Source organism: Cibotium barometz, chromosome 32, assembly GCF_041138505.1.
Source record: "Cibotium barometz isolate CiBa-2024 chromosome 32, ASM4113850v1, whole genome shotgun sequence".
NCBI lineage: Eukaryota > Viridiplantae > Streptophyta > Polypodiopsida > Cyatheales > Cibotiaceae > Cibotium > Cibotium barometz.
The window spans coordinates 41084705-41098330 of NC_141077.1; the positions used below are offsets into that span (position 1 = coordinate 41084705).

General features: G+C 45.0%; 1 protein-coding gene and 1 long non-coding RNA gene across 3 annotated transcripts in view; one reads left to right on the forward strand and one right to left on the reverse strand.

Moving 5' to 3' along the window:
* Window positions 1-1340: 1340 nt before the first annotated feature.
* Window positions 1341-13626, reverse strand: part of LOC147620197 (uncharacterized) — a 107943-nt gene continuing 95657 nt past the window's right edge. Inside the window, exons 18-21 of one of the 2 annotated variants that reach the window (XM_086772395.1) lie at window positions 3624-3838; window positions 3281-3498; window positions 1820-1946; window positions 1341-1727 (exon numbers count right to left, since the gene is read on the reverse strand). In XM_086772395.1, the coding sequence (XP_086628521.1) occupies window positions 1724-1727; window positions 1820-1946; window positions 3281-3498; window positions 3624-3838 (564 nt within the window). In that variant the 3' untranslated portion in view covers window positions 1341-1723. Of the gene's footprint in view, window positions 1947-3280; window positions 3499-3623; window positions 3839-13626 lie in introns of both variants that reach the window. The other variant, XM_086772396.1, reaches the window with a different exon arrangement.
* LOC147620198 (uncharacterized) overlaps window positions 1411-13626 on the forward strand; it is a 44529-nt gene continuing 32313 nt past the window's right edge. The window contains exon 1 of the long non-coding RNA XR_015261753.1: window positions 1411-1580. This is a non-coding gene — a long non-coding RNA (uncharacterized LOC147620198). The remainder of the gene's footprint in view (window positions 1581-13626) is intronic.

The following is a 13626-nucleotide window of genomic DNA, read 5'->3' on the forward strand; positions in this document are numbered from 1 at the left end:
CTCGTAATTCCAATTTACCTCCATGTTCACATCTCCCACTTTGATTTCCCAAAATTCCCAAGCACATTCTCTTTGTTTTGATGGGGACAACTAGCTTTAGCTCCCTCAGATAACTTATCTTTGCAAAAATTGACTATGTCTACAACACACTTTAAAGTAGCCCCATCGGACTTCAATTGTTCGCGAGTTAGTGCCCTCTTTACAACAGACCTTGTCCCATCATGTTTTCCCTTACCATGCTCTATTGGTAGAGAAGAAGTGACACATTGCAATCCCTGTAAATCCTGCATACCTTATGACAAAATAGAAGGGCTTGCAATGTTGGACAAATAATGTATCGTGCACTTTGTCATCTGATATGAAGAAGTGACCTATTTTGACAACTTCTCTTGCCATACAATTTTTGAGACATGGAACATTCAAATCAATGCTAGCCTGGTCCTACAAACACCTAAAATTACACTCAGTTGTTGTTAGTTTGACATTGTGTAGGGAAAGGCCTCCCCATGGCCTTTCCCTAGAGGAAAATGGGGAGCTGGTGCTAGCCAATGACCCATTTTCCTAGGGAAAGGCCAACCCATTGACTTTCCCAACCATCATGGTCTTGGGTAGTGGAACAATTTTTCAAAATTCTCTTTGTTGATGTGGCAAGTTTTTATTAGTTCTCTATTTTTAATATTCCATGTGCTGATGTGTCAAGGTTTTATTGGCCTTCTATTTTTTAACATTCTCAACTGCTTATGTGTCATCACCTCGTTTGCTTTCTTTCGAGTAAAATTCCCACTGCTGATGTGTCAATATCCTATGCTACATCTCCATATTATCTTAAGGAAGAGTTTCACAAAGCTGCCACGTGGCAAAAAATTTGGAGGTTCGAGAAGGGGAGGAGGAGGTTTGGGTGGCATTTGATTTTGGAAGCCTCAAAAGACGTGCGAAGCACGGGTTCTCAATTAGTTCTTTAAAAGCAAAGCTTGCTGATTTGATGGTTGGGATTTATTTTCCCAAGACTCAAGACCATGGAGTAAAGAATGGTCATGGAGATGACCATTCTGTAGGTCAGGGTGACTAGCACTAGCCGGGAGCACGGGTTCTCAATTAGTTCTTTAAAAACAAAGCTTGCCGATTTGATGGTTGGGATTTATTTTCCCAAAACTCAAGACCATGGAGTATAGAATGGTCATGGATTCTGTAGGTCAGGGTGACTGGCACTAGCCGGGAGCCCTGTTATGCAGAATGGTCATCCCCATGACCATTCTGTCTGTCATGGTCGTCGGGAGTAACGGCCAGTGGAAAGCTCAATGCACGACACATCAGCAACCATCGGAATGGACAGCTCACAATAGATCAAATAAAATACGGTTTGTCTGTTGCAATTTACAGACTGCAGCAGAAAATCTGCGACCGACGCGCATGACGGACAAACAGAGTAGGGAGAAGAGAGTGCTGACAGTTTCCATCGCTTGCAAGTACATATTACATTGTTGGAAGATGCAAGAAAGCTGCCTAGCAGGCAAAATACAAAGCACCGCAACAGCCAACACAGGGGCGCTTCCTCCAAGGCTGGCTGGCCGCTCTCGGAGGTAGACCTTTTCTTCCAATAGATTAATATGCCCCCAACTGTAATTGTGTGATGTTCAGTTCATTATCGATTTCTCTTTGTTTTAAAGATCACCACCATGACACAAGTGGTGGCAGTGCTCATGACCTATACCGTGCTCTTCAATCACCTGTGACAGTGGCCCATGCTTGCAGTGAGCCCATTGCACTAGTTTCTTGAAATTGAAGCTAGAAACTCGACTCTGGCTTCTCATCTACTTACTGCTCAGAATTTCCCCTTCTTGCTCTCTCGGCAGCCTCGGCAGCTTTCCTGAGGATTTGAGCAGTCTCCTGGCCAGTATTGGCCACCATATTTGCAAAAAGATGATCTCCCTCCTCAAAAGATTCTTCTGCACCAGAGAGAGAAAAGAATATTAATCCTCACAGATCAAAAATAAAGAGAACGATGTCTGAAAGAAACACTCGCAAGAAGTTCTATCCGGGAATAATACTTGAAGAAAATGCTCATAGCTACTGTTGCTATGGCAGTGACCTTTGTCCTTCTTTTTCAGAAAAGAGACTTCTATTAAGTAATATAGAAATCACACAAAGGGAGATCTCAAACCAAAAGGTAGGGAGATCTCAACAATACTGTGCTTCTTTGGAATTGCCCATATCACAAGTAATAAATCATGTACAATAGAAAATTAGTTCCACAAGGCAATTTGATGGCGAACATCGATTAAAGGTTAAATTTGCCATTCCAAACAAGAACATAAAAATGATGCAACAAGTAGGCAGACTACACTCTCTTCAGAGATGAGGGTTGAGCACCTCATGGTGCAAAATGACTGAAAGTTTCTTATTGATGCAGCTTCTCTTTGAGGGTAAGGGATTGGGCCCTGGCTATTCTTGTCTGTGGGGGCATAGCACGGAGATGCCTACTACAGGATATTACTGGGGGCAGTTGGGGAACATCCGGATCTGGAGGGCGACTCGAGGGAAATGTTCCAAACCTATTCATTTGAAGGAAGACTGCACAGCAACTCATTATTGTGCCATCTGTAATCTGACCAATCAGGCCACTGAGCAGTGCTATTACAATAGCCATTCTGGATGGAAACCCCCGTGCCAGTCCAGACTGTGATGCCTTGACTGATTATTCCGGTCCAATAACTGATCCCGCCAGTAGTAGCCCGTGGGGGCACAGTACCCTCCGGTCAGGATATACATCACCTCCATAGCTGTCTGGGAGATTATTTCTAGTATCGTGGCATGACATATTTGGAAGGCCAGATGTTCAGAGCCATTGAGGGAACTCAGATTTATGATACCCAATGTATCTGCAGCATATGGAGTGACACAGTTCACAATCTAATGGCCACCAGGGCCTGTATACAAGGATCTTCTAGAGCTGCGCAATCAAAGCGCAACTCTTTTATGAGACAATGGGACCGTGGCATATTCTTTTCCACGACCTCTACAGGACTCTTATGGCGGCATAATGCCCCAGATTGGCTGAGATCTCCCTACTTTTTTGGTCTGAGGTCTCCCTTTTGTACGATTCTATCTTACTTAATAGAAGTCTATTTTCTGGAAAAAAAAAAGGGGTATTATGAGTAATTTCAATCTGTTCTGAAAATGTCAGCGGTTTTTCTGCACCTTGGAGAACTAACATATTCTTGTTGTAGTACACTATTCTAAATCCTAAAAATTAGAAATTGTGTTGAGATTGCCTTTTTACCTGCATGTTGTAAAAGATTTGCTGGAGAGTCAAACTCCGAAATGTGCCCCACATGTGCCAAAACCAAGAGTCTATCACAATAAATGACAGTGTTGATTCTGTGGGCAATAGTAAGAACTGTGCACTCTTTAAACTCGGTCTTTAGGACTGCCTGAATCAATTCATCAGTTTCTTCATCAACTGCTGCAGTTGCTTCATCCATCACAACTATTCTAGATCTGCAAAACATCAGTAAAGAGGATGAGGTTCATTCCATGTTCCATCTGTACAGCTTGTAAGCTATTTGAGCAAAACAAGATAAGGATGCATGGAAGAAATGAATTTTATTTTTATGCTATGCTACCTCCGTAGAAGGGCTCGTGCTAAGCATAAAAGCTGGCATTCACCAACACTAAAGTTGTCCCCATTGTTTGTGATGACAGCATAGAGGCCTTTGCCAAGACTTTGAATCTTCTTTGTTAGTTGCACCCTAGCCAAGGCCTCATATATTTCACTGTCTGTATGCCGTTCGAAAGGATCCAGGTTCACCCTTAAAGTTCCTTTGAAAAGCACAGGATCCTGTAATTTCAAAGCAACATTGATTGCCACCAGTTCATCAGACTTCAAGATCAATGCATCACATCACTAAACCAGAATTCAATATTACTTTTTTATTGCGTAAAAACAATTATCCTATTGTTTTAATATTCAGGTTATTGTTGGGTTAGGCTTAACCCTAATAGGGGCAGAAAAAAATGAGAGAGAGAGAGAGAGAGAGAGAGAGAGAGAGAGAGAGAGAAATGAAATGATATATTAACGTCTTCAGAAGGCCAAAATGACCTATGAGACCAAAAAGGTTACAACAATTGGTGGATCTGATACAATGTCTGTGCAAGAAAAGCTAAAATAAACTAAACAACTAACTGAAACTGAAACAACTATGAGGAAAAGTAAGGTACTAGGAGCTCCTAATGGATAACATCTGGGAGGAAAACTCCAGCAACAAAGGTAAGCATCATATACATCACTATCCAAAGATGTCTCTCATCGGTCGATGGCGGATATCCTCAATGTCCTCCATGGTGAGTACTCTGACTGGATGTCTCCCATGCCGTGCTAGTATGGTCCTGATCCTCTGTTGTAGTCTCCGCCGGTGTCGAGATGGGCTGCAATGCCTGCTGGCTTGACTGCTCAATCTCTGGTCGAAAGAAGTCTGTAATTTGCCTCTGTAGGTGTCTCTCCCTCTCTGATCCCCTCCCTCTCAAGAGACCCTCTCTATGTCTATGTAGCTCCAGCAAGTATAATCCGAGGCATCTTTGATCCTGGTATCTCATGACTCTAGAAAGTGGTCCGAAACCCTCTCTGAACAGGCAGTGAAAACGGCCTCGTAACTCATAATATACTGGATAGTGACATATGTAATGTAACTCTGTCTCTGTCTCCATCTGGCATAGCTGACAAATCCTCGCCTCAGCTGGTACTCCTCTGAATCTGCCAGTCTCAATCTCTAGCTGGTGTGAGGATGTGCGCATCTGACCAATAGCACACCGTACCCCATGAGAAAGATGAGTATCCATGCCCATCCTCCGTGAGCTGGAGAAGATAATCTCTATAGAAAGCCATCTTCGTACCAAGCTCGTGTGTCGGCTGTATCCATGTCCTCCTAGTGTCCAGCTGAGTCAAGTCCTGCCTGATAAGTCTGGTAATCTCTGCCCGTGTGAGAGAGAGGGAGGGTGCATCCAGGGAGTACTGAAATGGAGGTAGCTTGTCCATACTAAAGCCATGCAGTTGGAACCAAGCTGTCATCTATGCATACCAACATGATCCGTCTCCCTGTGATCCCAACTGTCATGAAGACTCCAGGGCTAAGCGAGCATATCTGTCTCTAGGGAGAGCCCAAGTGCTATGTATAAAGGAGACTGATCGAGTGAGTGCCTCTACTACCAATGGGGGGGCAGCCATCTCTGCGCGGATAATATCATGTGGTACGGAGACCTTGGCCCTAATCATCCGAGAAATCATAGAAACCAAGGACCTCTCCATACATCTCCATCCATCAGTGCTACCAGCTCGGCTGTGGTGATCCACTGAGGGTCCCCATATCTCCACTCCATAGAGCATGGATGAAGTTTTAAGTGACCAAAGTGTCAAAAAGCCAGAGCTTTGTTCGAGGTTCTTGAAACTAAACCTGCGAACACATCCTCTCTAGTCTCCCCAATGCTGCATAAGCTCTGGTCAATCTGGTCTCCGCTGCTCTCCTCAAGGAAAATAGTGGGCCACTAAAAACCACACCAAGGTAAGTATATGCATTTATATACTCCACTGTCTCCTGACCATATGTAAAGGTGGGTACTGACCTCCTAACCCACTGTGCTGTCGTGCCATCACCTTCGTTTTACCAAGGTTAATAGACAATCCAATGTCCTGTGCAAACGTGTGCAATGCATCCAAATGACGCTGCATCCCCTCTGGAGAATCTGAGATCAGCACAATATCATTAGCATACAATAACAGCGGAATCCATGTCCCTGCTAGCTGTGCTCCTCTGTCACCCTCCCGCTCTACATAGTGCGAAACCTCATCCACATACATCCCAAATAAGGTGGGAGAAAGGGGGCAGCCCTGTTTCACCCCAATAGTGGAGTGAACCATCTCAAATATACCCTCAGTAGTACGTACCTGCCCCACAACTGTCCTGTATAAAGCCATGATTCCCCAAATCAGCTATGTGGGCACTCCCATCTCTTGTAGTCTGTGCATCAGTCCGGCTCTCGGTATTGTTGTCAAAAGCTTTGCGGAAATCCACAAAGCAACAATAAATCCTCCTGCCATATAATCTGCCCTTCTTAATAATAGCTCTGAGTGTCAAGATATGGTCAAGAGTGGAGAAACCTCTCCTGAACCCTGCCTGCCCTGATGCACGTATGCCCTCTCTCTCTGCCCATCTAGTCAACTCCTGCTCAAGAATAGATGCATATAATCTAGCCAATGTGTGACCAATCATGATGGTACGATAATTCCTAGGAAGCATGGGATCCCCTGACTTGAAGATAGGCACAATCGTGGACATATTCCAAGTCTCAGGAAAACCCTCACACATGGCTCGGTTAAACATCATAGCAATAAGCTCTGCAAGCATATCTCTGGCATGAATAAAGTGCTCTGCTACCAAACCATCATGATCATATGTTCTCCCAGTCCTCATCCTGTCAATAGCTTTCCTTACCATCTCAGCACGTAAAGAAAGCACATGTCTCTGGGCATGGCTCCGATGGGTCTGGCAAGGGTGGCTGTCCTAGTGCTGTGTACAGGGATGCTGCATACTCACCCCAAATCTCTATGGAGGTAATGGCTGGTGATGATGAATACTCATGGAATAGTCTCCATGCCTCGCCTGAGTCCTGACTCATAAATAACTGATATAAATCCCTCTCTAACTGAGCAAGATAAGCCCTCTTCTTCCGTCGCACTATGTGCCGGAAGGTAATCCGTGACTGTCTGTGAGTGGTAACACCCATGAGCACCTCTCTCTGTAATCTGATCCTCATCTCTCTGCACTCCTCATCATACCAGCTGTTCTGGGGCATGTTCCCAGATCGTCTCCGTGTAGGCTGACTATGGGGATATGCCTGTGATGCTGCAGCATGAAGCGTCTCTATCAATATCTGAGTGAGCTCATCTAATGGCCGTCCCGGCTCCTCGGCACATAAGCGTCTGTATATCTCATCCGTGTACACGGTGTCAGTCTCCCTCGTAAAGGTATAACGAGTGTGTGGAGACTTGTCCCAATGGAGCGGTGCTGAATTGAAATGTGAGAGTGAAGGATAAGATAGCATGATCCACTGCTATTCCAACCGGCCTAGTGCTTACCATAAAATCCTGAAAAGAGGGAATGAGACTGGGCTGATCCATAACATAGTCCACTATACTAGCACCATGCCAATGTGGAAAGCTAGTGAAACCGCCCGATGTCGGGAATCTCTGTAGGCCATTCAGGATGGCCAATCCATGTGCAGTCTCCATGTCTATCAAATACCGCCCATACACTGTATGTTCCTCATCTTGTGAGAGTCTAGATAGGCCCATATCCCTAACATCAAGCTCCCTCAACATCTCCTCTGAGGTATCATAAAATACTGTCTGGTTATGGGCGGTCTTGGCATTGAAGTCCCCCAGGAGAATGATGACCTATGAGACATTTGAAGTTGGTGTCTCAATGCTCATCAAAGAGAACAACCAAATGAAACTGAAAAAGTACAATAAACTGACTATCTTACAATTATAAGAACTGTAAGTAACACTCCTAGATAATACTAAGTAGAAAATACTGAAAAATGTATATCAAGTAGATCCATGTATGCTGATCAATTGAAGTGTTGCCCTCTCCTCAGATCAAATATCTCCGCCATGGGGCTATCTAGAATGGAGAGGTCGTAGAAGCGAGGTAGGCGCCTCCGTGTTAAACAATCCTAAAATGGGATTGATCATGGTGATAGACATAGATTAAGCAACATAATTAAGATGGATTATACCACACTAAGAACTCCATAAGATAGAGAGAGAGAGATTGCACACTCAACACTCAATTCTGTTTCATGCATTCACGATGAATCATACAATGATATAGGCTTTCTAGCCTTATCCCACTTTACATGTCATCATCCATGTGGCAACTCCTTTTCCACTCTTTTGGTCAACACTCATACACCATTCAATATTACATGTGGCATTCTTATCTTGCCGCAATATCTTGCACCTCTAGGGTGCGTTCACACACTCAACCAAATAACCCATTCATTTTACATTGCACATTTCAACACCCCTCCTCAATGTAAACTTGGGTGTGTGCATAAAATCTCTCCAATCAATTTGATCAACTCATCTCTCACCCCATCAATTTTGGCATTGCCAATCTTAACACTCCCCCTCAATGCAAATTGGAGTGTTCAACAAGTGCGTGTACATGTGTCTACCATTCTAGACACGAATTCCATTTTGAGCCGACTCGCTCACAACAGAACCACTGAGTCCAATTTGAACATAGAAAAACACTCAATTCTATTTCATGCATTCACGATGAATCATACAATGATATAGGCTTTCTAGCCTTATCGCACTTTACATGTCATCATCCATGTGGCAACTCCTTTGCCACTCTTTTGGTCAACACTCATACACCATTCAATATTACACGTGGCATTCTTATCTTGCCACAATATCTTGCACCTCTAGCGTGCATTCACACACTCAACCAAATAATCCATTTATTTTACATTGCACATTGCTGAGCAATAATGGCTCTGATCTAGCGATGGTGAGGATGCCGTGGTCGGAATCTTGGTGAGCATGGCCGACGAGCACGACATAAGACGACAGCTTTATCAATGGTGACTCCTTGGGAGCGTGGCTGGTGTCCTGATGGCTTGATGGACGAGGTATCAAGAGGTGTGTGGGCTCGGCAGATGGTGCTGGTGCTGAAGAAATCTGTCAGGATCCTCTATCTAGGTACATCATGGCTCAGTCTCCTGTCTGCCAAGAGGTTCTCTTTGTGTCTCCTAAGCTCAAGTAGAAACAATCCGAGGCATCTCTGATCCTCAAACTCCATGACCTTGCGTAAAAGCCCAAAACCCTCTTGGAAGAGGCAGTGATATCTCCCTCGAATCTCATAATAGACTGTACATCGGCAAATGTAGTGCTTCTCTCACTCTGCCTCCTGGTAGCATAGTTGACAGTTGTGGTCATCCGAGATCTGATGCACATATCGCCTTGTCTCAATCCGCAACTGGTGTGATGAGGTCCGGATCTGTCCAATGGCACAACGTATCCCATGTGATAGGTGTGCATCCATGTATGTCGGGCGGGTGATAAAACCATCTGGTGAGAGGTGCAGAAAATGGCTCTTGTAATGAGCCATTTTCGTGCCCAAGGGCTCAAGGGGACTAGTCCATGTCCTCTCTGTTAGTCCATGTCCTCTCTGTGTCCAGTCTGACGATATCCATCCTAATCACGCGGTTCTGCTCTGAGCGGGTGAGATCCAAAAGTGGACAATCCAAGCTGTACTGAAAGGGTGGGAGTGCCTCTATCCGCAAACCATGTAGGTCAAACCATGATCTCATCTGAGCATACTAGCAATGAGTATCTCCATCCTCTGCCAACTATATGGATGAGGTCAATGCCAATCGGGAGTACCTTTGCTGAGGGAGCTCCCATAGCCGCTGTAAAAAAGGCAACTGCCTTTAACAGGGCCTGGGTCACTACTGGTGCGGCACCCAACTCAGCCCGAACAATCTCATGTGGTATCGATGATTTGCTCTGAATCATGCGGGCAATCATCATAATCAGTGGTCTCTCTATATGCCTCCATCCCTCATCCGTCCCTCTCTGAGATTTGTGATGTATGCTGAGCCCCCAAATTGGAGCTCCGTACAGGAGGGTCGGTGATAAGTGTATCAAATAGCCACACTTTGGTACATGGCTCCTAAAACTGTATGTGTGCACATTGCCTCTCAATTGCTCCCAAGGCTACATGCCCTCGAGCTAATCTAGCTGCTGCTGCTGCCTCCTTTAGGGAGAAACGCGGTCCTGTGAAAGTAACTCCCAAATAGACATATGACCTAATGTACTTAACCGGCTCCTCTTGGAAAGTGAACGGATGCTTTGATCTCGTCACCCATGCCTGTGTGGTGTTCAACACCATAACCTTGGTTTTCCCAAGGTTCACTGTCAGATCTCTATCCGCACAGAATGCCTGTAATGCATCCAAATGTCTTTGTAATCCCTCAGGAGAGTCTGAGATTAGAACAATATCATCTGCATATAACAAGATGGGTATCAACACCCCTGCTAGGCATGTCCCTAGGCCTCTCAATCTGTCTACATAATCAGAGACAACATCCATGTACAGTCCAAAGAGGGTGGGTGATAGCAGGCATCCCTGCTTCACCCCTATCGTGCTGGTCACCATATCGGATAGTCCGCCTGGAGCTCGGACTATGCCTGTCACAAACTCATACAAAGCATATATCCCCCCACTGCATATCCTCAGGTACCTCAATGTCATGCAATCTGTGCATAAGCCTCGCACGTGGTACGATATCGAAGGCTTTGCGTAAGTCCACAAAGCAACAGTATATCCTTCTCTTCTGTGCCCTGCCCTCTTCAATAATAAGTGCCCAAAGTGTCAGTATGTGATCCAAGGTAGTAAATCCTCTCCTGAAGCTGGCCTGTCCCTGTGCTCAATGACCATCCCACTCTACCCAGCGGCTCAACTCCGACTCCAATATAGAGCCATATGGTTTGTCCAAGTAATGACCAATCATGATTGTCCTGTAGTTGCCTAGTACCATGGGGTCCCCACTCTTAAAGAGTGGTACAATGGTATGCTCTGTTCAGCTTGCCGGGAAACCCTTACAAATGGTACGATTAAACACATTTACAATCAACGGAGCCAAAGTATCACGTGCATATGAGAAGTGCTCTCCAACTAGCCCATCATGATCTTGTGCCTTTCCATTCTATAACCTGTCTATCGCATCTAGCACCATCCACATAGTAGAAAAGGTGCTGCTAGTAGCCGGTCTAGCTCCTAGTGGAGGGGGGTTGGGGGGCTGTCCTGGTGCATCATATAGCTCTCTAGCATAAGCATGCCATGCCTCAGGTGTAGTAATTGGAGTACCAGGCTGTCTCTCCTGAAACATCTTCCATGCCCTCTTGTTGTCCTTCCCTAGGAAGAGTTGGTAGATCTCCTCCTCTAACTTAGCTAGGTAGGCTTGTTTCTTCCTCCGTACAAGGCATCGAAAGATCATCCTGGCCTGTCTATGTGTGTGAGTCCCAATGGCAATCTCACGCTGTAACTGTGCCCGTATCTCACGACACCCATCATCATAAGAATTGTTCTGTAGGGCAGTGCTGTGGTGAGGGGTGGAAGGGATCATAGTGTAGGGAAACGCATATGAGGCAGATGCATGTAGTACACCTGCCAATCCTCTTGTAATCTCGTCCAGGGGGCTATGCGGGTCTAAAGTAAACAAGCCATCAGATACTGCGTCTCGGTAAACCCCCGCTCGGGTACCTAGGTAGATGAGTGGCTGGCCCATCTCTCGGGGATCTACCTACTAGTGTGAAACTCAAGTATGCATGATCGGCTGCTATGCCAATGGGCCGACTAGAAATCGTGAAATCCTGCACATCAAGTATCAATGAAGGAGATCCCATCAAGTAGTCCACTGTGCTTGCTCCCCCTTTAGAGTTCCAGCATGTGAGAGCATCTGATCCCTGCCATCTCGATAGGCCATTGTATATAACCTGTTGGAAATAAGTGCACACTAGGTGTACTATTTCTCTAGTCTAGTTTCAGTTGAGTCTTTGTGTCTTGAGTCTAGTGCCATGTGGCACCTCTATAATTGTCCCATAAGTCAGTCTACTCAATCTTGTACTTCTCACCTATAAATTGTAGGTGTCACATCAATAATCAATCAATCTTGTGTCTTGTCTACACTCATCTCAAGGTATGTCTATGCTTTGTGTTTCCTTCTAGTCTTGCTCTCATTTCAGTTTCAGTTTATCTTTGTCTCTCCCCCATTTTTACAACATGGTATCAGAGCAGCCCTTCTGCGTAGCTCTCAAGCAGCGTGCCAGCATTTTACTTCTGCAGCCCGCCATATCAGTCAGCAGCGCCATCTTCTCCTGCATCTGCCCCACCATTTTCTGCTGGATCTGCCCGCTTCTTCCCTCAGCCTATCCACAGTCTGCTGCAGCCATAGCTGCGTTTTTTTCTGCCCGCCATACCAACCTGCCCCGTTTGTCTCTGCTCGGCCTGTTGATTCTGCTCCAGCTTGCAACTCCAGATCTGCGCCAACAACTGCCCGTCTTCTCCTTCTTGCTGCTGCGGGGGTTCATCATGGTGCTGCCGCCTCTCTACTTGAGCTTACCGGCCTGTCCTCTACGGGATTAGACACTGCCCTTGCATTTCAGCAAGTGGTAAGACCTTCCCTTCATCTATCTGTCTCTCATGTACGGGATTAGACACTGCCAAATATGGTAAGACCTTCCCATCTCTCTCATATTTGTCTATGCTTTCATGCTATCTACCACCATTGATCACCAATGATGTAGATCATGGGGGTAATGTCATGTCTATTTGTCTACATGGACTTATCTTTGTCCCTATCCACGAGGCACCCCTGCATTACCAACTCTAGCAGGAGGATTGCCCTTGAGGAGGGATTATCTATCAAGGTCCATCTCTCTGTCTATCTACAATTAGTTAGTCTCTCTGTCTATGTGTCTATCCTGTGTGTCTATGTGTCTATGCTGTCACATGTCTTTGACACTCTATCTATCAGTCTATATGCCTCTCTTTTGTGGATTAGCTACCCACATTCTCTTGGCATTTTCTGTCTATGTCCCCATTTATCTTCTATCTGTCAGACTCTCTCATGTCTATCTGACATTCTCTCTCTCTGTGGGACCACTCTACTGGCTGATTGTCTCTCTATCTGTCTGTCTATGATCCACTCTTGTCCCTACCCTTGTGGACCCATATGAGGATATCACTTGAGGAGGGGTGTCTCAGGATCTTTTGTCTCTCATGTCTTGTCTCTCAGTCTATCAGTCTTTATGTCTGTCTTCTAGTCTTGTCCATCTTGTCTTCTAGCTTGTCTCTCAATCCTTGTCTAGTCTCTCTGTCTTGGTCTTATCTTTAGTCTTGTCTTTTTGTCTTCCTCCTAGTGTCCACTTAAGGAGGGTGTTGGAAATAAGTGCACACTAGGTGTACTATTTCTCTAGTCTAGTTTCAGTTGAGTCTTTGTGTCTTGAGTCTAGTGCCATGTGGCACCTCTATAATTGTCCCATAAGTCAGTCTACTCAATCTTGTACTTCTCACCTATAAATTGTAGGTGTCACATCAATAATCAATCAATCTTGTGTCTTGTCTACACTCATCTCAAGGTATGTCTATGCTTTGTGTTTCCTTCTAGTCTTGCTCTCATTTCAGTTTCAGTTTATCTTTGTCTCTCCCCCATTTTTACAACATAACCAACCCATGTGCACTCCCGAGTGTGAGAAAATGCCTACCATAATCTGTAATCGAGAGAGAGAGAGAGAGAGAGAGATGAAATGAAATGATATATTAACGTCTCTAAGAGGCCATAGTGGCCTATGAGACCAACGTTGACAGTACATCTGAAGTTGGTGTCTCATCAAAGAGAACAACTAAATGAGACTAAAAAGTACAATAAACTGATTGTCCTACAGTTATAAGAACAGAACTGTAAGACTCCGAGATGATACTGAGAAGAAAATACTGGAAAATATTGAAAAATGTATATCACGTAGATCCATGTATGCTAATCAGTTGAAGTGTTGCC